General features: G+C 50.6%; 8 protein-coding genes across 8 annotated transcripts; 4 read left to right on the top strand and 4 right to left on the bottom strand.

The window, feature by feature from the left end:
* Nucleotides 1-1453: 1453 nt before the first annotated feature.
* Nucleotides 1454-3982, bottom strand: M430DRAFT_127947 (hypothetical protein). The gene is made up of 2 exons (XM_024862046.1): nt 3628-3982; nt 1454-3244 (listed from the first exon to the last, which is right to left on the bottom strand). The coding sequence occupies exons 1-2, from the start codon at nt 3650-3652 to the stop codon at nt 1692-1694; spliced, it is 1578 nt and encodes a 525-aa protein (XP_024717370.1). The 5' UTR covers nt 3653-3982; the 3' UTR covers nt 1454-1691.
* On the bottom strand, nt 3611-4023 carry M430DRAFT_182503 (hypothetical protein). The gene has a single exon (XM_024863828.1). The coding sequence runs from the start codon at nt 4012-4014 to the stop codon at nt 3781-3783; it is 234 nt and encodes a 77-aa protein (XP_024717371.1). The 5' UTR covers nt 4015-4023; the 3' UTR covers nt 3611-3780.
* Nucleotides 4024-5015: 992 nt separating this feature from the next.
* Nucleotides 5016-7055, top strand: M430DRAFT_45192 (hypothetical protein; the record flags this gene model as incomplete). The annotated part of the gene is made up of 1 exon (XM_024867750.1): nt 5016-7055. One exon carries the CDS (start codon nt 5016-5018, stop codon nt 7053-7055), a length of 2040 nt encoding a protein of 679 aa, XP_024717372.1.
* A 519-nt stretch (nt 7056-7574) lies between these two features.
* M430DRAFT_108840 (hypothetical protein) lies at nt 7575-8881 on the top strand (the record flags this gene model as incomplete). Its single annotated transcript, XM_024861239.1, has 4 exons — nt 7575-7683; nt 7732-7892; nt 7942-8625; nt 8678-8881. 4 exons carry the CDS (start codon nt 7575-7577, stop codon nt 8879-8881), a joined length of 1158 nt encoding a protein of 385 aa, XP_024717373.1.
* Nucleotides 8882-9292: 411 nt separating this feature from the next.
* M430DRAFT_30970 (hypothetical protein) lies at nt 9293-9742 on the bottom strand (the record flags this gene model as incomplete). Its single annotated transcript, XM_024865996.1, has 1 exon — nt 9293-9742. The coding sequence occupies one exon, from the start codon at nt 9740-9742 to the stop codon at nt 9293-9295; it is 450 nt and encodes a 149-aa protein (XP_024717374.1).
* Nucleotides 9743-10161: 419 nt separating this feature from the next.
* M430DRAFT_37165 (hypothetical protein) lies at nt 10162-10449 on the top strand. Its single transcript, XM_024867071.1, has one exon. The coding sequence runs from the start codon at nt 10229-10231 to the stop codon at nt 10421-10423; it is 195 nt and encodes a 64-aa protein (XP_024717375.1). The 5' UTR covers nt 10162-10228; the 3' UTR covers nt 10424-10449.
* A 44-nt stretch (nt 10450-10493) lies between these two features.
* On the top strand, nt 10494-12107 carry M430DRAFT_30971 (hypothetical protein; the record flags this gene model as incomplete). The annotated part of the gene is made up of 4 exons (XM_024865997.1): nt 10494-10766; nt 10817-11189; nt 11243-11840; nt 11894-12107. 4 exons carry the CDS (start codon nt 10494-10496, stop codon nt 12105-12107), a joined length of 1458 nt encoding a protein of 485 aa, XP_024717376.1.
* Nucleotides 12108-12722: 615 nt separating this feature from the next.
* On the bottom strand, nt 12723-20831 carry M430DRAFT_109173 (hypothetical protein; the record flags this gene model as incomplete). Its single annotated transcript, XM_024861261.1, has 8 exons — nt 12723-13574; nt 13628-13948; nt 14002-18686; nt 18735-19930; nt 19985-20318; nt 20371-20428; nt 20483-20569; nt 20637-20831. The coding sequence occupies 8 exons, from the start codon at nt 20829-20831 to the stop codon at nt 12723-12725; spliced, it is 7728 nt and encodes a 2575-aa protein (XP_024717377.1).
* Between the last annotated feature and the right edge of the window lie 2032 nt (nt 20832-22863).

Below are 22863 nucleotides of genomic sequence, written 5' to 3' on the forward strand. Positions count from 1 at the left end.
CGAAAGAGGCCCTGCGCTAGAGAAGCGAGGTATCTTGACTTGACAGAACTCAAGGACGATTCCCAACGCTCGAGAACCATTATCCTTGTCCTGTCCGAGCATAGGGCAAATTCTGTCTGGGGGGTTAGTGAGATTTGTCTTAAGAGTTCCCGTTACCGGATACGTGCAGAGGGACTTCACTAAACCCTCGATCCTTTTCTACCGAATTACGACGTATAACCGTTGTGAAGCTCGATTTTTACCTTTTTACCTCTCGTCCCCTTCTCCTCTCGTTGTCAATGTTCTAGTATCGTTGTGAATATCGATAGCTCTATATTCACTAGCATTAATCTACAACATCACAAATTCACAGCATTCACGAGGAAAACGAGGAAATTCAGATGGGCAATGCAAGTGATCATTCTATTCTGTCCCGTCTCTATAAACACCAAGAACTTCCTCACATTGGTCTCATCTACAGCACCATAAATATATAGTATTCACGAGGAAAATCAGATCAGAGCAAAGCAAGTGATCATTCTATTCTATCTCTTCCCTATAAACACCAAGAACTCCCACCCCTAGAACCCCCAACACCACCCCTCCTCCCCCCAAACTCTCTCCCCCACCGCCATCCCATCCTATTTCCCGACCAGTCAGTCAGCTATCCAGAAGAAGGAAGGAAGAAAGGAAGATTCAAGACATACCACACTCTAACAAAACTGTCCCTTTTCATTCCTCATCCTCTTCACTCCCTTCCCCTTCCCCTTCCCTCTCCTATTATCTCTTGAATCAGCCATCCAAGTCCCCTCAAGACACAACAAAACACAAAAAGAACTTAATCAAGAAAAAGAAAGAGAAAGAAAGGGACTCACCTAACACCCCCATACAACCTCCCTCTATACCTCCTCCTCCTCTCCGCCTCCCTCTCAATCATCCACGCCAGCCTTGCTGGCCTCCACTCCTCATAAGCCGGCCTCATGATTAGTGGGATCTTGTAGTAGCGAGCTGGGCTGATGAGCTGCAGATCTTGGGACATTTTGTATTGTCTGTCCTGAAAAGTAGGTGGTATGTGTGGTGTGTTTGTGTTTGTGTTTGGTGTGTGGTGTGTGTGGTATGTGTGTGAGTGAGAGTATGTGTGAGTGAGTGAGAGTAATTGAGGAATTTTGTGAAAGTGGGTGATTGAGTGAGAGATGGATCAAGGAAGAGAGAGAGAGGAAGAGAGGGAGGGACATGTTGTGGGAAATTATACGAGGATAGGACGACAATAGGATGGGAGTTGAATAGAACTGGGGAGGGAGACAATAGGAAGTTCGCTTGGTGGTGGTGCTATTCACTGTTGTAGGTACTACCTATTGTTGTTGGGTTTAGGGGGAAGGTGAATATTCGGATATTAGAGGATTTTGATAGAGGATCTGGAGGGGAGAGGGACAGGGAGGGAGAGGGAGGGATGGATGAGACTGTTGGAGATGAAAACTTTTCTATTTCTTTTGCGTTTATATCCTGGATAACTTGCTAAGAAGAGCTCACTCATCAACTTTTCTATTTCTTCTGCGTTTATATCCTGGTTAGCTTGCTAAGAAGTGCTCACTCATGAATTGCATTGCATTATCTTTGAATCCTAAACATCATCGCCATTCTAAACCTATCATCCAACTGTGCATGCAATTTCATTTCGTTTCGATATCCCAACCCACTCTCCAGCACCATAACTACCTACTAACATCCATTTTGTCAGTATCAGCAGGACTCTCACTCCTCATCAACCATGCCATCATGCCCCAGATCAATTCCATGCCCTGAATCCGGTCTTCCTTTAGGAAGAGATCAAACCATCGACTTCTCCACATCACCATACGTTCCCACTCGATCTCCTCCCCATCTAGGACTCTGAGGAGAGACTCCGGGACTCGAGCTCGCACGATGCAGACATGGTGGTTGAGCGTACTGACTAAGAACACGTCGTCCGCGCCCACATCCTTTGGTTTCCCAATCGCCGAATACCTTGCCTTGCGATCCCACGTGCTGCTCGGGGGAAGCAGTTTGCGATAATTCTCATAGATCTGCGCGGTCCCTTTTTTGCTGCGCTTGCTCGAGCTCGACCCGCCGATGCCGCCGATGGCCCGCTTCATCTCGCTGATGCTGCTGGGCAGTTTCTCTGCGCCCGGGCCGAGCTCCAGGATCGGTTCCTCCGTCCGGTCGGCTTCGCTGCCGATGGGGCCACCGGGGCCGCCGCCCCAGCGTGGCGTAGATGTCCACCACTTGCCCTCGCCGAAGCGCTTCTCGGATTTGCCCTCGCGGGCGCGCTGTTGAGCTGTGAGGAGGACGGCGACGACTTCGCGGGCGAGGTCGAGCCGCTCTTCGTTCGGCGTGGTGAAGCCGGTGGTGGGCCGGCAGGATACTGCGGCGAGAGGTCCTTCGACGATACCAGAGCGAGCGGATGCGCGGTCGGTGGGCGTGCGGTAGATGAATGCCACAGCGGAGTTGAAATGGGATGGCGGCGATGGCGATGGGGGTGTGAGGTGTAGACGCGGCTCGCAGCGGGAGAAGGAGACATTGCAGCCAAAATCGTAGGCGACCAGCTTGATAAAGGCCGTGAGCAGTTGCTGACGGTATTCTGCGGGAGTTTGTGATCCTGTTCCTATGAGATGATGGGTTTGGAGGTGTAGTGCTGATTCTTCTTTCCCCTTTCCATCATCGGAAGAAGGCCCGGGGTCTGAGGACGGTTCATCTGGTTTTGTTGGGAGGGAGGTATCCGGCCAGTACCCTGAGAACAGCTCGAGGTTCCTGAAGAACTCGTATGCGTTTCCCAGGCGGACGGCTGCTTCACCAGGAGGTGGCGGAATTCGTCGAATTGTGCGAAAGGCCGGGGTGTTGTCTATGGATAACTCATTGCGGCGCTCAATATAGGTTTGGATGCCAGGTGATAGGTTGCCATTGCTGAGGCGTTTCTTGCTCGCAATGGTCTTCTCTTCCAGCTCCTCTGGAGGTATGGCTAGCCATTCCTCGAAAGGCGGTAGGAAGCTAGGGTCCGGAATAATGTCTCGTGGGGAAGCATCGGGGATCACGTGGACTCCCAGAGCTTCGAAGTGTGATAGTTGAAGATCCGCTGGTCTATGGATAGTCTGCAACAACGTGGGCAATGGCACCTTGCTCGATAGAGGCCTGTCTTCCGTTTGTGGGGTGCATTGGGGGAATCTGACCGGCGTTGGAGGCGGAACCTTCCTTGGTGTGCCATCTGCTGAAGTTGGGGTCTGAAAAGGAGCTGCACAGAAACACGCGTAAGAGATGTGGACTCCAATAAACCTCCGATATCAAGAACTGGAGAGGGCGCCAAGCTGTCTTTTTTTACAGCGAAGATCGGCATCGGAAACATAGAGACAAGATAGAGAGGGCAGCGTTGAGCCAATGGTAACTATGGCAACGTTGCAATACGGCAGTCATCATATCGTCTGAACGGTTCCTCCAATGCTCTATTGCAAGCAAGAAGGCAGCCAAGACAGAACGAACGACGAGCATCAGAGCAGACGAAGAGAGGTAGCTAGCTATTGGGTCGTATAGAATGGCGAACAAGAGCTGAAATTGGGGAGCGCAGCTGACATGCCCTCAGGAAGAAATACATTAAGAGGAGACTTGATATTTGCTTACCTAGGAGCCCAACGCCTGCAAACATGGTGACGGACGACGCTGGTGGCGCGGCCGACGTCTACTCAGATCCTCTTCCACACGTTGATGATACGCAGCAAATCAAGCAGATTGTCACAGCCAGACCATCGATGCGGATATCAGTGACGACACCAGTCAGTGCGGGGTGTCCTGGTGGGGGTTCAGCGGTTTTGGTGGTTGATTGACGGATTGATATCTGATTGATTGATGTTGTCGATAATTAATGTGTTTAAATCCCGCCCGGCTCGGCTCGTGTGTGCGAACAGGTGGAGTCGCCCGGGGTCCCACCATATAAAGGGATGATATATAACGGCCTCGTGTTATATCTCCATATATAAGATGGCTACGTATTGCGGGGGGGTGGCACATCTTTTTTTTCTTTTTTGTTTTATACAGATTTGATTCCATTTAACGCTTCGTCTTTCTTCGTCTTTGTGTGATCCCTCGTCCAATCAAGGCAGCTTAAAAGGGCCCTGATAAACGGCGAGAAATGTTCCGAATATGCCAATAATACCCCGAAATAAGGAAAAAGGAAATATTCTTAAACTGTATTACTAAGCAATGACCAATGCTCCTCAGTTCACTCGCGATTTGCCCGTGATGGGCTCCCTACAAGAACACCTTACACGCCAGATGCCTCACTGTACTATACAATATCTCAAGTACGCATCATGTATACGGTGTATCGAAGCGATTCACGATTGATTGCGACCTCTGGCATCTATCGTGTCTATTATATGTATCGCTCACATGTATCGCCCTATACCGCTCTGCGGAGGCACCGCTGTGGCCATGGCTATACAGTATGGCGAAGTGGCTGTATTTCTATCTTCTATCACCTCTGTTCTTTTCCATTACTCAGGCATTTCATGATTAACACGTCAAGCGACGTGCGCGTTAAAAGGCTATTTAAAAAGAAGATTTCAAATCCCCTTGCAAGTTGCCCTTACACGCTCGTCGCTTGGAGCAATGTGCTTCGCCGGTCGTGTCAGTGCAAGGGGCTGCGACATCTTCAACCGCCCTCCAAGCAGCCCTCCCAATCACGACCCCGGTCTTCAAACATACTGTCCCTACTCTGTCCTTCTACTTGCTGCCTCTCACGAGTACCAGAGTCACTCCAGACTCGTCAGGGCGTTTACGTTTGAGGGTCGCCGATCAATGTATTCTTCCCGGACCGCCACCACGCCGTCGCTAGGGCTCTCTCCTTCGACTCCGTACTCACTCATGCTCTTCCTTCCTTTGATACCATCGCCAATATTATGGCTGAGGCGACAAGTTGATGGCCTAGGAGCCTCTGTTATCACTTTCCCTTGAAGGTTGATTCATTACATTCAGCACAGCGACTGGTCTCGCTTTTCCTTTTTCCCATCATGTCGACGAGCGCGACCCTGCCGGCAGGATACTTTATTACATCGATCAATGGAAAACGGTGTACGGCTGTTCCACGCACCCTGACTACCATTCCAGGAAGCGCTGCAACAAGTACATCCGTAGGAGCTGCCTCTGTAACGACAAATACATTATCTTCATCATCAACTTCAATAATAACGGAAGCGATAGCACCGAGTGCTCAGGTTCAAGGTGCGGCATTTAACTCAGGAGACTCGGTCACTTCTACGGGAGCAGCAACGTCTACAACCAGTATCCCTCAGACTATCCCAATAATATCAAGCAATTCTCAGGCTTCTCCAATAGCAACAAGTGGTTCTGCCGTAGCTCTCAGCATTTCAACATCTGAGGCTTCCCCTAATCCTTCGACGACTGAAGTTCCTTCCAATCCCTCGATAGCCGTACCTGTCTCAACAGGGACGGCCGAGACCAGCGCTTCTGCCACCTCCGCGCCTATTGCTGAAAGCGAAATAAGTTACCCATCAGTAACTACGTCTAATGACCCGAACGATTTCCCAACTGGTACCGGGCCAACTAGTTTCCCTCCTCCTACTGCCGCTTCGAATCCTACCCACCCCACACAAGTATCGGCTTCTGCCGGCATATCATCAAATCTGCGAGTTGCTCCTGGCCCTGTTGTAGGTGGAGTTGTTGGCGGTATTGCTCTTATTGGAATTATTGCGTTCCTCTTCTGGTATTTGAGGAGGCGGCGGAGAGATCAAAGGGATTCATTGCTCACTCCCTTGGACGCTGGGAGAGGGACGAGTTCTTCTGAGGTTGGTAATGGGTCAGTAGGTCTGACAAAGCTCGGCATCAGAGTTGGGGCACAATTCAAACATCAGATAGGCAGAGTGAGAGGTGCCGCTGTATGGTTAGGAGCGTCCCTCAAGTCTGTAGTAGTGGGCGCTCGAAGCGATATTCCAAGTGTCAACCTGGACAGAGGCAACTCTCAATTCTTCGACGGGCCTATACCCCAACATAGCCGGAATCAATCGCTTCTGTCAAACAACTGTGGGCAACGTACGACTAACGATCGGTTGAACGACCTCTGGGAGCGGCTCCGAGAAAAGATCAGCTTCAGTTGGCTTTTGAGGAGACAGAAGAGAGAGCCTCCTGTGGATCCATTTGCTACCGCACGCGGATTGACTGAAAAGCAAGCCAATATTAGTGGCACACCCGACTTCTCCAAACTCCTCAATATGGACGATCGTGGTGTGCAATTCCCATCCGAACGTCGGAGTGCTTCCCTACCGGCAGGCAATGATCTGGGATCATCTGTCCCGAATGTCGGGAGCTTGGAAGTTAACTTCGAGACCAACAATCCCTTTGCCGACCCGGTCCTGGCAGCTCCTCCGGCAGCTCAAGATAAGCCATGGGCTTCACCCGCCACTGACGTCGGACCAAACATCGTCAATCCATTCGCAGACCCTATAACCCAGCCTCAACCATCCATCCAGAAAACAAACACATATATGGCGAATACTCGCCGGTCACGCGGCCAATCCATCGACACGGCAAATAATCACAGCACCACGTACTCCCAACTCAGAAGTAGTGGACTCAGCTCTCGTTATTCATCGGGAATCGCCCTGAGTCGGGATAGCCGCCTACGAGACACCCTCTCGTCATCCTTCTCAGTCAACGCACGGAGCGGAAAAGGGCGGTCCGATCCCTTCGATTTAGAGCGCCCTGAACTACGGTACCCTACGAACCAGAACACCATCGGCACATCCAACCGGGCCTTGAGCCGCGATGGCACATTTCTCTATCCCGATCCCCTACGCATGAGTTCCCCGCACGCAAGTTGCGTAGCCACCGGCGGCCACACAGACAGCCAGGGCACGCAGCCGCGCATCACCAGCAACGAGCCCTTCGCGAGCAAGTACCCGAGCGGCGTGTCGAGCGTTGGGACCGCGTCGAGATTGAGTTTCGGATCGAGTATTGTGTCGAGCCTCGCGGGGTGGGGCGATCCGGGACCAGACCTGGGGTCGAGGAGGGAAGGCCGGGGATACGACTGGTAAATTCTCGTGCCGCTTACGCCACTAGTCATGACGTTCGCTTACTCATCCCCCTCGCAGAACCCCAGCGCCTCACTCTCTTTCTGCCAACCTCAGCGCGAGGGTGCATGTCCACTATCACCGTAAGTACTGACCTAACTCCTCTACCACCACATCAAGCGTACATCATGACAGGTTTTTGATACGCCTCGAGTGGTAGGTGTCCATCAGGACAGCGTATTTTGATCCTCTACACCTACATTGCGACGAGAAAAAGGTTGTCTGTCCCGTTCGATTCTCTGGTCAACGCACGGCACGACCCGTTCCAAGCCTGCCACATAGCCCTGCATCTGGTCACTATTAACCACCCGCAAGCCTGCATAAGTCTACGTTGTATCGTCTCAGCTGTTGTGAATTGCTCTCCTACGTGATAGGCCTGTGTGGAAGCCCGCCTTGCCGTCTACTATCACCAACTTACCCCGATTTCAATAATACACGCCGCTAGCTCACCATCTCAAATAGTAGACGAGTGGCAGTGGGCAAATGGACAATAATACTAAAGAGGGGCCTCGTGCTCCGTTCAACCAGTCGGCGTTCCATCAACCCAATGCCAAAGAGCGGTTCTATCGTTACTTTCAGGAAGAAGTGACAGGTATGGCTTCTATTCCTATTCCCAGGGTTTCCTTCTGACCTCAGCCAGAGCTCCAAGAACAGATAAGCCAACTGGGAAGCCATGCTCTGGCTGGAGGAGAAAGACAAGATGCCATAGACAACTGCATTGCTCGTATTTCCAGACTTTCAAATGAGGTCACGGATGCGACGGATTTCATTCCGGCTTATGACCAACGAACGTATTCACAGGTAAATTGAGGCTCATAATGAATATCCAGTAATTTACTAAGGTGGTTAGGCCATCCAAGCCCTCAAGGAAAAGCTAGACGAGACGCGAGCCAAGTTCGCACCCAAGAGTAGGTTTAAGTTCAAGACGACGAATAAGAATAACTCCGCCATCTCCTTGAGTGATGCAGCAGAGCTCGCAAAACAACAGCGTCTCCAACATCCGGCCCTCAGACCAGGGTTTTCTTCGTCAACTGAGTCCTCAATGGCTACCACACCGGCAAACCCGAGCGAGGTTGAGACCAGAGATACATCATCTGTAAAGAACTACAACAGTAAAATCACGGCGGGAGGATCTGGGTCTACTCGGACGCCGAGTTTCTCGCGAGCAACTGATATCAATATTTCGGGTCATACAGGCCTGCATATCATCCTTCCTGTATCTGCTTCTCGAGCCACTTCATCCGGCTCTCTTACGAAGCTAAACAGGTGTATTGTCGATACATCTGTTCCAACCGCGGATGGTGCCCCTTTCGCTGGCCTTGCCTTGAAGGATATCAAGAACTCACTGATCATAGTCGGCCATGTGGCTGGTGCCGCTCACATAACCGCAGTTCAAGATAGCATTATCGTCGTGGCTTCCAGACAAGTCCGAATGCATGATTGCAACAATGTGGATATATATCTACATTGTTCAAGTCGGCCTATCATCGAAGATTGTCGAAACGTTCGCTTTGCCCCCATTCCAGCATGCCATGTGAGTTCACACCGAATGATACATGACTTATATAAAGCTAAGATGTATATAGGCTATTGCTTCACAGGAGCCAGTCCAGAACCAGTGGGATCAGGTTGATGATTTCAAATGGCTCAAAGCAGAGCCCAGTCCCAATTGGAGCATCCTTCCAGAAGGTCAGAGACTCCAGGAAGATATCTGGACAAACGTCGTTCCAGGTGGGCCAGGGGTTGGACCTGATGATATTTTGGAAAGGGTCGGTATTGTCAAACAATAAAAATGTAGTTGTTGCCTGGGAAATGGATGAAACGTTGTTCATGGATTCAAAATCACTATACCCATAGCAAGAGCACTGGAGTTGGATCAGTGGTTGAGGCAGCATTTGGTGGCGTTAATTATTTGTAACTTGTTCAAAAGGGTATCAATTTGTATCTCAATTCTCAAATGACTCCGTACACTCGTAAAAGCCCATGCTGCTTTCTTATGGGAGAGGCAATTTTCCGCAGTGTCTGCCGTTCTCCAGAAATTCCACGAACTTCGTCCATGGCGAGTTGACTGCTAAACTCTGCAGACCATCCCGCCGTGCTAGATATCCCCTATATGTCTTCATAGCTCCGTGGTGACTCCGCGTGTCGTCGTGCCACTTCAAAACATTCGCAGTTCAACAGTGCCAGCCTGAGACTCAACCTCAAGTTTCCATAGCATCCGGATTCTTCGCAGCGCCTCCAAGTTCTCCCAAAGCCTTTAAGCCCGCGTCCTTCAGCTGTTCGAGCACTTCCCTCTGCCTCCTAATCCTCTCCTCCAATTCCCGAATCTCCTCTTCCTGCTCGGCAACGCTCCGGTCGATATCCGGCAGCTCCTTCACCTGCGCCCTCGCCCTCTGCAGCTTATGCTTCAGATCATCTGTCGCGGTAGGGATGTCCTTGATGGTGAGCGGGCCAGTGCCGCTGCCAATCTGGGCCGGAGACGCGGCGGGCGGCGAGGCAGCGTTGGCCGCGGGGCTGGCGGAGAGGCTCTGCAGGCGCGAGAGGATGGCGGAGAGAACCGGGATGGTGTCGATGGAGTCGGCGGAGAGGCCTTCAGGCAGGACGAATGCGGAGGGCGGTTGTGGGGTCGACTGCGAGGGTGTTGATGCCATCGCGGGTTTTTCACGTCTTTGCCAGAGTTTGTGCCGGCTCTGGAGATATGGATCTCTGGCCTGTGATCTGATTGAGGTCGGTGATTGGACTGCGAGGGCGGCCAAAGGAGAGGTACGGGGTTGAATGGACCGTCATTGACCGGCGCGAAGCTGGGACGTCAGTTGAGAACTTGGTTGACCCCACGCTTGCCCCACTACATACATACGAATCGCACACCTTTCTTCTTCCTTCAACCACCAGCATTCAAGGTTAGGAATCCCTTCAGCAAATACTCTGCTCTACTCAGGAAGTCTCCAGGCTCTCTGTGCTTTATCGTGAGTGCTTTGCTTTTGTTCCTTTGTTCAGTCCTTGGAACCGTTTGTCTGATTAACGCTGCTGTTACAGGCCTCCGCAACAGACGAAACACCGCTTAAAATGGTCAAAGTCGAGAACAAAGCTGTCCTCAGTAAGATACAACTCCACGTTTCTTTCATATCTATTCCCTCATGGACCAAACAGCGGGCAGCGAAATTCCTCCTCCTCTACGGCCCCCAATCTCTCTGCTTCCTGCGCTTCCGGTCGGTGCCAGAATCGCCATGCCATCGCTGAAGAAACCTGACTGGATCCTCATCCTTCTCATATGCCTCGTATACCTGGAACTGTCGTGGCTAATCGTGGTCGTCTGGCGCAGTTGTAATTGATGGCTGGGGAATCCCTAGCGAGTCATCTCCGAAGGATGGAGATGCAATCGCGGCGGCCGAGACTCCTGTGATGGACGGCTTCAAGACCAACGCAGAGGGTTATACCGAACTCGAGGCCTCCTCGCTCGCTGTCGGGCTGCCAGAGGGTTTGATGGGAAACTCTGAGGTCGGACATCTGAACATCGGAGCCGGACGAGTGGTGTGGCAGGATGTGGTTCGCATTGATCAGACGATCAAGAAGGGAGAGCTGAACAAGAACGATGTTATTGTGAAGGCTTTCAAGGCAGCTAAGGAGGGCACTGGACGCCTTCACTTGGCTGGTTTGATCTCTGATGGAGGGGTCGTAAGTAGAATCGCACGAAATGTCAGAGATGGAGCTAACGCGTTCAACAGCACTCCAAGCAAGATCACCTCTACTCTCTATTGAAGGTTGCCAAGGAGCTCGAAGTCCCTCATGTCTACATCCACTTCTTCGGTGATGGACGCGACACCGACCCCAAATCCGGTGCTGGATACATGGAGGGCCTTCTGGATAAAATCAAGGAGATTGGTATCGGTCAAGTTGCGACTGTTGTCGGACGATACTACGCCATGGACCGTGATAAGCGTTGGGACAGAATCGAGGTTGCCTTGAATGGCATGTGCGTCGGTGACGGAGAGGAGAGTACTGACCCAGTCAAGACCATCAAGGAGAGATACGCCAAGGGCGAGAACGATGAATTCTTGAAGCCAATTATTCTGGGCGGCAAGGAGGCCCGTGTCAAAGGTAAGCCAGAAACCCTTTCCTCCTATTGAAGATTTCCTAACTAAGCCCTCCAGATGGTGACCAGGTATTCTTCTTCAACTACCGCTCTGACCGTGTTCGAGAGATCACTCAGCTTCTTGGAGATGTTGACCGTTCCCCATTGGAGAACTTCCCTTACCCAAAGAACATCACTCTCACAACCATGACCCAATACAAGCTCGACTATCCTTTCGAAATTGCTTTCAAACCACAGCACATGGGCAACGTTCTTGCAGAGACTCTTGGAAAACAGGGCGTGAACCAAGTTCACGTCGCCGAGACCGAGAAGTATGCCCACGTGACATTCTTCTTCAACGGAGGCGTGGAGAAGGTCTTCCCTCTTGAGACCAGAGACGAGAAGCAAGATCTTGTCCCATCTAACAAGAGTGTCCCTACCTATGACAAAGCACCCGAGATGAGCGCTGCAGGTGTTGCAAAGCAAGTCAGCAAGCGTATCTCAGAGGGTAAATTCGAATTCGTCATGAACAACTTTGCACCACCTGACATGGTGGGACACACCGGTGTATACGAGGCTGCTATCGTTGGTGTAGCTGCTACTGACAAGGCCATTGGAGAGATCTACGAGACCTGCAAGAAGGAAGGCTACATCCTCTTCGTCACCTCTGATCACGGGTTAGTCCTCTTCTCCATAACTCCCCTGAAACGCTCACTAACATTCAATTCAGTAACGCCGAAGAAATGAAATTCGAAGACGGCAAGCCCAAGACCTCTCACACAACCAACAAGGTTCCCTTCGTCATGGCCAACGCGCCTAAAGGCTGGAGCCTCAAGAAGTCAGACGACGGCGTCCTCGGCGACGTCGCGCCAACGATCCTCGAAGCTATGGGCCTGCAGCAACCCGAAGAGATGACTGGCCGCAGTCTACTGGTTAAGAGTTAGATACCTTGCGTTGTTGTTGTTGCTGCTGCGTTGTTGTTGCTTGTTACTTCTGCCTGCTTGCTTGCTAGTTTTTTTGCGTGAGTAGACGTGTGTTGGTCGGATGGCTAAATTGAGTGTTATTTGACAGGTAAAAAGCGAGCACATGAAGACTGAAGTGCTGTGCTTAACGTGTGAAATTGCTGTGTTGAGGGAGCGTGGCGTATAGAGGGGATGGTGAGCGAATATCGAAAGGGGGCAGAGTTCGACGTGAAAGGAGAAGATCATATAGATTCGAAAGATTCAATAAAACACGAAAACTTTCCTTATTAGGCTCGATTCTTAGGATCGGATGGATTATTTATTATGTGAACGCTTCTTCTTCATCTTGAAAACAAACATGCATATATGGAGTAGTTGCTACCTAAATCGAAGCCCTGGAATAGAATAAAACTAGACATTACTTAACTCCCATAATATCCGCACCTAGCATAATTACCCAATCTCTACCTATCATACAACATCTACCTACTAAGAAAACTGCTCCAACTAACTAACTAACCCTCGCCATCTAAATTCATCATCATCATCCATAGACTCACAAACCCGCTACTCCAGCCCACCCCACTCACTACTGTACTAACAAGCCGCCTTAACGAACAAAGCCGGATCCACCAATTTCGACTGCGTCGCCATGTTGGCCGCCAGCTCATTAATCGGCGTCGCGCTCAACAGATCCAGGATCCGAATATTCACCTCCAGGGTCCTCGCGAACCAATTGCGGAGCTCGACCGCGACGAGGGAGTCGGCGCCGTAGTGCGCGATGGACTGCGCGGCGCTGAGATCTTGGAGCGGCACGGCCAGCACCTTGGAGAGCTTGGCGAGGATGGCGTTGGCGATGATGTCGCCGGCGCTCTGCTGGGAGCAGGCTTCCTTGAGAGCTTTCTGGACGTCGAAGGTTTGAGAGCTGGTGTTGGAGGGGCTACTGGGGCCCGAGGAGGCGAGGGTTACGAATTGCGAGAATTTGAGATCGCGGGAGAAGAGGCTCGTGGAATCGGCGGTGGCGGCGTCGGGACGTTGGAGCCCGACGATTAGCTGGGAGGAGTCGATGTCTGAAGGGGGGCTGGTGATGGCGTAGTTTAAGGTCGCGAGGAGCTCGCTGAGGGCGACGGGGACGAAACCTTGGTTCTGGAGGAAGGTCATCGAGGTGAGGTTCTCGCTGACGTAGCCGGCGCCCTCGACCATCCCGAGATCGATGGAGCGGACGGGGAGACCCTTGCCGGCTTGTTGGCGGGCGAAAGCGTCTTGGAACGTTGAACCTGCGGCGTAGTTGCCTTGGCCATGGTTGCCAACGATGCCGGCGCCTGAGGAGAGCGTGATGAAGAAGTCGAGCTTTTGGGGTACGAGATTGTGGATGTTCAGGGTTCCTTGAACTTTGGGCCGAAGAGCAGTGTGCAGATCCTCGTAGGTCATGTTCTCAAGCGTTGAATCCTATATCCTTATGTTAATGAAGACCTTACTTATGTTGCTAATGTTATCCTTACCTTCAGAACCATGGCTGCTTGGATCACACCACGGATCGGTGGCATATTCTTTGCGCAGATATCCAAAGCAGCTTTGACTTGAGCATAATCACCAATATCGCAGGCGTGTACGGCCAAGTTGACGCCGGCCTCCTTCAGCTCTTTTGCGACAGTAACAGAAGCAGAACCCTTCACTCCTGATCGACTAAGGATGATGATGTTCTTTGCACCCAGGCTGGCCATCCATTTGCAGATAACCCGGCCTAGACCACCAAGGCCACCAACGATTAAGTAGGAAGCGTTGTCGTCAAACTTCACGGACGCAGGGGAGCGAGGAATGACCTGACAATGGTTAGTATTCTTGCAGGGATCATTGAAAGGTTGGAATCGCTCACTTTGACTTGAACATCTGGCTGAGCCTGAAGCACGATCTTACCCATATGCTTGCCAGCCTGGATCTGGCGGAAAGCAGTCTCGATCTCAGACAGGGGTAGAATGGTAACTGGCTTTACAGCTCCAACCGAACCTTGCCGTATCAAGTCAAACACCTCTTTGAATAATCTCCCAGCAAGGTTGACGTCGTGATCGCAAACTTTCGTCAGATCAACGGAAGAGAACGTAACGTTCTTATCAAAAAGGGCCATGTCCATGCGTGCATTCATAAGCACATCTCGTTTGCCTATCTCAATGAAGCGGCCAAAGTAGGCTACGCAGTTGCACGTCTCCCTGAATCCCTCACCAGTGAGGGAGTTGAGCACGACATCAACCCCTTTCCCACCCGTCAACCGCTTAATACCTTCACCAAATGTGGTCTGTCGGCTGGAAAAGATGCGTTCCTCGGGGACATGGTAGTTGTCCATGAGGAAACGTTTCTTCTCCTCACTACCAACTGTGACGAACGCCTTGGCACCAATATGTTGCGACAGCATGATCGCTGCTTGGCCAACTCCTCCAGCGGCGGAGTGAATCAGGATCGTTTCTCCCTTTTGCAGACGAGCAAGGTAAACCAGGGAGTAATAGACTGTGGTGTAGACAATCGGCAACGAGGCGGCAGTTTCAAAGCTCATATCATCAGGGATATGCTGCGCACTTGGGCCATGGACACGAGCAGAGCTGGCATAAGCACCTGCTCCCCAGCTACAGACACGGTCACCGACCTTGAACTTCTTGGTCATGTTGCTTCCGACATCCGTCACAACACCGGCACACTCTCCGCCCATCCTCGATGTCCCTTCGAGCTGTCCAAGTGAAATCATTATGTCACGGAAGTTGATACCTGCTGCTCTGAGCTCCAACCTTATCTCGTCCGGAGCAAGTGGAAGCAGGACTGTCTCATCATCTACCCATCGTAGACTGTCAAGAAGACCGGGTTGGCCAACCTCAAGATGCAGAGCTCGTCCCTCTTGGAAGAAAGGCTGAACTTCTGGATCCCGGACAGTAGTGCTCGCTTTCAAATAGGTGTTCAGTTCCGAATCCTCGACCAGTCGAGGAATGAAAACTTTACCACCACGCTCAGCAAATTCCGAATCTTGACTCTCGCATTGCGTAGCGTCATTGAAAGCGGATTTGTAGATATTGTAGATAATCTCAGCGGTTTCAGCGTCGGAACGTCCGCTGTCAGGGTCCAGGTCGAGTGTAACGAGTCTAAGAGCCTCATTGTCATTTCTCACTGTCCGAGCAAGACCAGTGATAAGGCTGTTATCGGGAGCTGTACAGTCCATAGCAGCTCCTTGTGTGACCCAGAGCACACCTTTGGCGGTCGAAAGCATGTTTTTAATAGCCCCAAATTGAGATGGGCTACCGGAGCTTAGGATATGTTCATGCATTTCTGGTAAGACCACGCACACTTTTCCAGTAGCAGATGTTTCTTCTAGTGTCGTCAGGTTGGCGTTGAGAAGCTTCGCCAAGGGAATACTGATTGAAGCAGACCTTTGTCCATAGATCAACTCAACAGGTGAAAAAGCAGGCTGAGGAGTGACCGGCTTAGCAGACGAGACGATCACGCTCGTAACGGCGTATTTGCAGTTTTCTGCAGGATAATCTTGCAGGCAAAGATCAAGTCCAGTGAGACCGTTCCGGAGCAGAGTGGCCTCCCAGGTTTCCTCGTTCATGAGCGGCGAATCGACTCGTCCATCCGGAGCGCCCAGCCACCAGCCTGGGAGGGTGCCGAAGACAAGGCCGATGTATGGGGTTGGTCGTGTAATCTCTGAGAGCATCAGTTTCCCACCTGGTTTGAGAAGTCTCCTGACATTCGACATGGTGACATCCATTACTGCTGTGGCATGAAGGACGTTACTAGCGACAATCAAGTCGTAGGAGGCGTCCTCAAAACCCTGAGCCTTGGTGTCCTTCTCGATATCTAGTTTTTTGAAACTGACAAGCCCCTCCCACGGCTTCAATAGCTCTTCTGCTTTCTCGAAAAAGCCGCTCGATATATCAGTGAAGTCAAAATGACCCAGACGGGCAGGGCCGCTTCCAGGCGATCCCCCTCCGAAAGCCTTCAAAATAGGCAATGTTGTCCCGCCGGTGCCCGCACCGATCTCGAGGACCTTCATATCAGGGTGTTTATGTGCTAACATGTCCACATATTCAATCATCTGGACGTGGCAGCGGCGTGAGCTCTCATCTGCGTAGACTTGATAAAGAAGGTTCTTTTCCATCATCACAGATAAGGGATCAATTTCCCCTTTGAGGATGGCAGTGAGATTGTCACCGATGCGCAGGGTCATTTCACCATGAGATCCAAATGTCTCTGCACGTCTTCGTAAATCACAAGCTTTAGACCCGGGGTGTGCTGGTGACTCGTTGGCGTACTTTGTCATCCACTCGTACATGTGCTTATGGTGTAGTGATAACAGAGTCTTGTCCCATCCTTCAAGTGACTTGAGTGTATCCCGGATCGCGAGATCTGTAACTGCGTTGAGCACCCAGAGCATATCTGCGTGTGATTCATCTGACAAGTTCTTCTTGCACAGCTCTTTAATCTGCGTTGCTTCTAGAAATTCCAGATCTGGTAGCCATTTGAGCTTATGGCACATTCGTTTCTCTTGGCTGGTAGGAAGGGTTTCATTTGGCCCTCCTCCGAGAAGAGCGGTACATTTCAGTCCTTGTATACTGATGAGTGGTAGCCCTGTGGAACAGACGTTTGCGACAACAAGGTCTGCCTTGAGTCCACGCAACCCTGAGGCAGTAGTGGAAGACAAGACTTTGAATTCGTGACCTGGCTTGCTGATGATATTCCCAGAGACAGATAATTCCTCGATGAATGTGGGCACTAATGTGTCAGTAATCCCGACCCCTTTCATCATCGCACAGAATATGGTCTGAAAGCAAGCATCTAATGTTGCAGGATGCAAGACATGAGGTTGTTCAAAGTTTCCAGGCAGCATGCTCTTGGTATCAGGAATCTGCACAACAACAAGTGACTCGTTTGGCTGAGCTCGTATGCTCACAACGCCGGTGAAGACACCGCTGTATTCGAGACCAAGATTCGCCAACCCTTCATAAAGTTCTTTCGGTTCCAAAACCGCTTTGCAGTGCGCTTCTGCCTTCGAAAACTTATCCGCATGTTTCATGGCAGCGAAATGCGTCTCGCGGTCGCCTTCGAAGTCAGCAGAACCAGCCTTGAATTGCAGCGAGATAAGACCTCGACAGTGCTCGCTCCAGCCTTCCTTCTCTGCAAATGAGAAGATGCGAAATTCGTCCCATGTGTCAGAAGAATCACGGGCTGTGCGTGCGTATGGCCGTATGCTCAACATTAATTCGACGCCTTCTGGGGTGTCGGGTATCACGAGAGCTTTGCCAACGTTGACATCGCGAAATCCATACTTGAGGATGTGATCCTTACGTCCACTTCCAACATGTCGTTGTTTAGCTGCTTCGATTACCATGGCAACATATCCCGCTGCTGGGTACACAATACTCGACTGTACAACATGCCCTCTAAGCCAGGGAAATTCTGATAGACGGATGACGTTCCGCCATCTGGGTTCCAGCGGGTTGTAGTCTGGAGCAGGTACACCTAAAAGAGGATGACGAGGGTGCTTTCGCAAGCGGTACTCAGAGCTAAGGCGAGATTCATCCCAGTACTTCGTTCCATGATTCCAGGGGTAGGATGGCAGATCCACAAGAACATTTCTCTTACCTCTGCCATGCGGGAAATTGACTGAGGTCAGATCGACTGAGAAGCCTTCGGTGAACAGCGTCCCAGCCACGTCCAAAGCTGTCGTACAAGCATCCTTTCCTCGAACTAGAGCAGAGAGGTACCTGATTCTCGCATCCTGCAATTTGTCTGATTTCAGTGTTTGCTTGATTGGTCCTGCCAGTGCAGAATGCGGTCCAATCTCGACGATACTATCCACTGCGTATTTTGACCAGCTTTGACCGAGTTGCTTTTCGGCAGGCCGAATGCACATGCATTCAAGGGCCATTGAAAAACGTACTTGGGAGACCATGTTCCGAACCCAGTACGCCGCATCCAGTTCGTTGCCTGCCATTTGCCGGCCAGTGACTGAAGAAACGAAACGCACGAACTCTGAAGTCTTCTGTGGCTGTATGTCAGAGAGTGAAGCCAGATACTCCCGAGCGATGACTTCCATATGATGGGAGTGGTATGCAGTGTCGACGACTAGTCTGCGATTGAAGATCATTCGTGCCTCCAGTATGTCCTGTAATTCGATAATGGCAGTTTCGTCGCCAGAGACAGTGACGCTCGAAGGACTGTTCACACATGCTACCACCATTTTGCCCCCTTTACCCTCCAACTGGTTAATGATTCTTCTTGCTTTCTCCTCTGACAACCCAACAGCCAACATGGCTCCTTTCAGATGAGAAGCCTTTTCAGGAATCGTGTTCGCCAGCTGTCCACGGTAAAACGAAACCTTCAAAGCGTCCTTGAAATCCAATGCGCCAGACGCATAGGCTGCCGCGATTTCGCCGCTAGAGTGACCGGTCACCGCAGAAGGCTTAATGTTCCATGATGCCAGTAAATCTACGAGTGCAAGCTGAATTGCAGTGCAGAGAGGTTGTCCTATTGAAGCCTTTGAAACGCGAGACGACTGTTCTGACAGCAATAATTCATCTGCAATCTATCAGCATATGTAACAGCGACTCAACCCGAATCACTTACTCAGAAGTAGCCACGGAGCACCAAAGCTGGTGAAATACTTCTCGGCATTGGCAAGAGAATTTGCAAATACTGGGTAGGCTTGTATAAGCTCGCGGCCCATACCATACCACTGTGCTCCTTGTCCCGTGAACACAAATCCAAGCTTAGGGTTCCTCAGTGCCATGCGAGGTTCTAGTCCGTCGTCATCCAGAGCGGAGATCAAAGTGGAAGAGCTATCTGCCGTGATAGAAGACCTCCATTCCAAGGTAGAGCGTCGCGCGAAAAGCGTGTGGGCCATGTCATCGAGAAATTGCTCCTGCTCTATACTTGTGTTCTGGCTGACGTACGTCTTCAAATTGTATGCTAATGTCCTTGTTGATTTGCTGTGTCGTGTGCTCAATACAAAGACTCTCTTCCGTCCAGTGGTGGTAGAGTTTACTGGGAGGCCAGAGATAGTTCCATGTCCATTGGTGCCATGAAACCCATTGAGGCCGCGAGATCCATTGACGGGACACCTTCCGTTGGGGTGATCAAGCACAGTTGTGCTATTTAAGCCATCCAGCCCCCGAGAGGAGAGATAATGGTATGCATCATCAAGAATCACGTGTGCGTTGGTGCCGCCATATCCAAAACTGTTAACTGAAGCTCGTCGCAGGCCAGTGGTTGGCCATTGCTCAAGCCGTTGTGGAACGCGGATCCTCCATTCTTCAAGAGGTATCTTGTCATTGGGTTCTTGAAAATTAAAATTAGGGGGAATCATGCCCTTTTCCAGGATTAAGATCGTCTTGATCAGGCTGGCAATACCACTACTACTCTCCAGGTGACCGATATTCGTCTTGACTGAGCCAACGATTATTGGATTTCCGGGGGGTCTAGCCCTTCCAAGTGTTGCTGCTATAGCCCCCGCTTCGATTGGATCTCCGGCCGGCGTCCCTGTACCATGAGCCTCAAAATAACCGGTGTCCTTCATGTTGAGGTGGGCATTCTCGTAAGCGCTTCGGATCATGCTCTCCTGAGCAGCACGACCGGGCATGGTCAATCCAGGGGTTTTGCCGTCCTGGTTGACGGCCGTATTCCGGATCACGGCGCGAATCGGATCGCCGTCTCTAAGTGCATCATCCAATCTCTTCAGGATAACAGCGGCCGCACCTTCACCTCGACCATATCCGGCCCCGCGTTTGTCGTACGTGTAGCATCGGCCTTCATCCGAGAAAAATCTGCGTACTCACGTCAGGCCACCAGGTCTCTGAGAGACAGGACGGAGAAGATACTTTAAATAACTCATGGGTATCATTTGTGAAGGATCAAGAATAAGATTAGAGCCACCAACGATGGCTTGTCTGGATTCACCAGTACGCAAACTCTGGCAAGCCAGGTGCAGAGCGACCATGCTCCCAGAACAACCGGTATCAATGGTCATGCTTGGACCTTTCAGATCGAAAAAGTAAGATATTCGATTTGATAAGACGGCTGCACCTGTCCCAGTTGCCTGGTAGAAGGGCATTCGTTCGGGATCTCTGTGCAGAATTCGCTCGTAATCGCCGTTGAAGATCCCAACATAAACGGCGGTGTTACTTCCGATGACAGTATCCATAGGTAGTCCAGCTATTTTCCAAAACTTCAGAAACTATATTCCCACTATGGCAGTGAAACATACCATTTTCAAGTGCTTCGTAGGCGGTTTCGAGTTGTAGCCTTTGCTGGGGATCCATTGCCTGTAGTGCTTAAGTGTCAGGGGCGGTGCTCATTTCTGGAATAGACATACATACCTTGGCTTCCAGAGGGCTTATATTAAAAAAGGGTGCGTCAAACGCAGCGATATCTTCTTTCAAAAAATGTCCACCTTTGGAATTAAACTGGACATCGGAGCCAAATTGTAAGTAATGATAGGTTGAGCTTTAGCAAAGATGAATTGGGACGTACCGCGCCAGGCGTTTCAGTTGCTGGATGATAGAAGGCCTCCTGGTTGAATCGTTTTGCAGGAACCTTAGACCAGGCACTTCGGCCTTTCGACAAGAGATCCCAGAATTTCTCTGGGCTCGTCGAGCCTCCTGGGAAGCGGCAGCCCATACCCACCACCGCTATGGGTATGTCGTGGTCATTTTGATGTGTTGCCATTGTTGAAGAATTCGAAGGAGTTGATACTGAAAGGCTGTTGAAAACGTTTCAGTTGTGACTGGAGGGGTCACTCCAAACATGGACAGGAAGAAAGAAGGTAAGAGGTAGGAAGACCGTCCAATTTGAGATTCAGAGGAAGTGTAGCTCCAGAAGAGGCGTCTGTATTGCTATAACTATGCCCCACCTATAATATCTCCTCAGCTCCTAATACTGAGATCTGCGACTTTGCATATGATCTGCACCAAGGAAGCTGGGAGCTGTTCTGCCAGAACCACAGGGGTTACAGAATGAGATATATACACTGTATGTATCTCTAGATGTTCCTCAGATCTGCCCGGTCTGTCATGGAAGACCAAGATCCGCTGGTCGAGACCTGCAGGACAAGACCTCCCTGTCCACAATGGTTAAGGGTGACATTAACATTCGTAAGCTAACACCAAAGCCCTCAAGTCTGTACTACTTGGTACTCATGGAGACCCAAATAGAGTCAGGATGAATACAGACTACAGTAGTAAGGAGTAGTCTGTTCCTCCCTTCAATCCACGGACTCTGCGAAGTCAAAACTGATAGTTGAAACGCCTGCTTAACCAGACCCTGCAGATGACCAATCACTGGATTGCATCCGTTGCTTATGACTCTCATGGAGAAAGCCCTCCTCATCTGCCATTGGAATTGCGCCTCAGGGCGTGTTTGTTTTGCTCAACGGAGCATGAATCGTGTCTTCTGTGACAATGCAGGGTGTCGGCTAAGGCAAAATTGGGCGGGCACCTTGTACCTGTTGTGTTTAGGTCGATCACACTATCATCAACGCGTCCCTGACTCCCTGAGGATTTAGGGCGGTCCTCCCGTCCCTGAATTCCACGTGGTGGCTTGAGCAAATAATTGCATACCCACTGTACAGTACCCTGTAAAGTAGTCGAATGGACGTTAATAAACATAGAAAGCTTGTCGAGCTTCGGCTTGTTGTGTACCTACCTAGGTAGGTGGATCCAAAATTGGGGTGTGTATTTATGTATCTAAAGTTTACTCCAACTAAATCTAGAACCGCATTGGCTATATCGACCCCAGGGATTGCTAAATCGTGGCCAGGATACTCGTCCCAATAGGGGAAGATCTTGACACCTGGATTCTAATCTACGTACCCTTATGCCGACTTAAAAGGAAGTCTCACAAATACGATAAATCGTTATCTGAAGTTATTTTAACCTTGTTTTAAGTTGGCATTATAGCTTCCAACCCCTTCGAGCGGCGCGAGCCTTAAAAGCACCTCTTGTTAACCTTTGCTTCGACCAAGCTTTTCTCAGCCAATCAAAGCCGCCCATGCAGGAGCGTCCTAGCTTTCTATCTCAATAGTTTAGAGTTTCTATGACGTCTACGCCTTTCCTTCCCCCTGTTTCTGGATCTGTTTCTTTTGTCGCGATTCGACCGGGCGGTAGTGCTGTTGGTTCCGGAAGGCTAACTAGCATAAGCTTTTATTAGTAGTAGGGGCCTCCGATCTCCGAGATATCGATTCATGTACAGTTGGCAGGCTTAATCTTAAAAGTGCAGCGCGGATATGCTTACTTTGTAGTCGAGCAGGTGAAAATAGAAAGATTTTCGCTGCTTGGGGAGGGGCAAAGCATATCGAATATCGCCGTACAAACCAAAGAAGTGTGAAGTAGTCCAAGTCTTGATACTTATCCTAGTAAACAAGATGCGTTCTTGCAGTTGCTCCTCTCGCTTTCAATATAATGGCCACGTAAGAAGTCCGTCGACATATCCTCTCAAATGGGCGAGCTAGGGTAGATCTCAGCGTTTTTACCGCCCGGTCCTCCCACTCATTTCCGAAAGTGCGCTCCGTCACATCCTCCTCCTCCGCCCTCGACGTTTTGGTCCCGGTCAATTCAACTCGCCCAGATAGCACCGTACAAGAACAAGCTCCAGTTGCTTGTATGATTGGACACATACATAGCCTGTGGATATGAGAAGCGCAGATGTAATGGCATTGGAGGTATTCCAATAGCAGAATCCTGGGTTGAGATTGAATGGATTT

This window comes from Amorphotheca resinae, assembly GCF_003019875.1.
Source record: "Amorphotheca resinae ATCC 22711 unplaced genomic scaffold M430scaffold_12, whole genome shotgun sequence".
NCBI classification, from domain to species: Eukaryota; Fungi; Ascomycota; class Leotiomycetes; order Helotiales; family Amorphothecaceae; genus Amorphotheca; species Amorphotheca resinae.

What these genes read in the sequence shown, in the direction of transcription:
- M430DRAFT_37165 (XM_024867071.1), top strand. Translation starts at nt 10,229, where the DNA reads ATGGACCAAACAGCGGGCAGCGAAATTCCTCCTCCTCTACGGCCCCCA.
- M430DRAFT_182503 (XM_024863828.1), bottom strand. Translation starts at nt 4,014, where the DNA reads ATGTGCCACCCCCCCGCAATACGTAGCCATCTTATATATGGAGATATA.
- M430DRAFT_127947 (XM_024862046.1), bottom strand. Translation starts at nt 3,652, where the DNA reads ATGTTTGCAGGCGTTGGGCTCCTAG. An exon ending in TGCAGGCGTTGGGCTCCTAG is followed by an intron (nt 3,245 to 3,627) that starts GTAAGCAAATAT and finishes GTTTCTGTGCAG; the next exon opens with CTCCTTTTCAGACCCCAACT.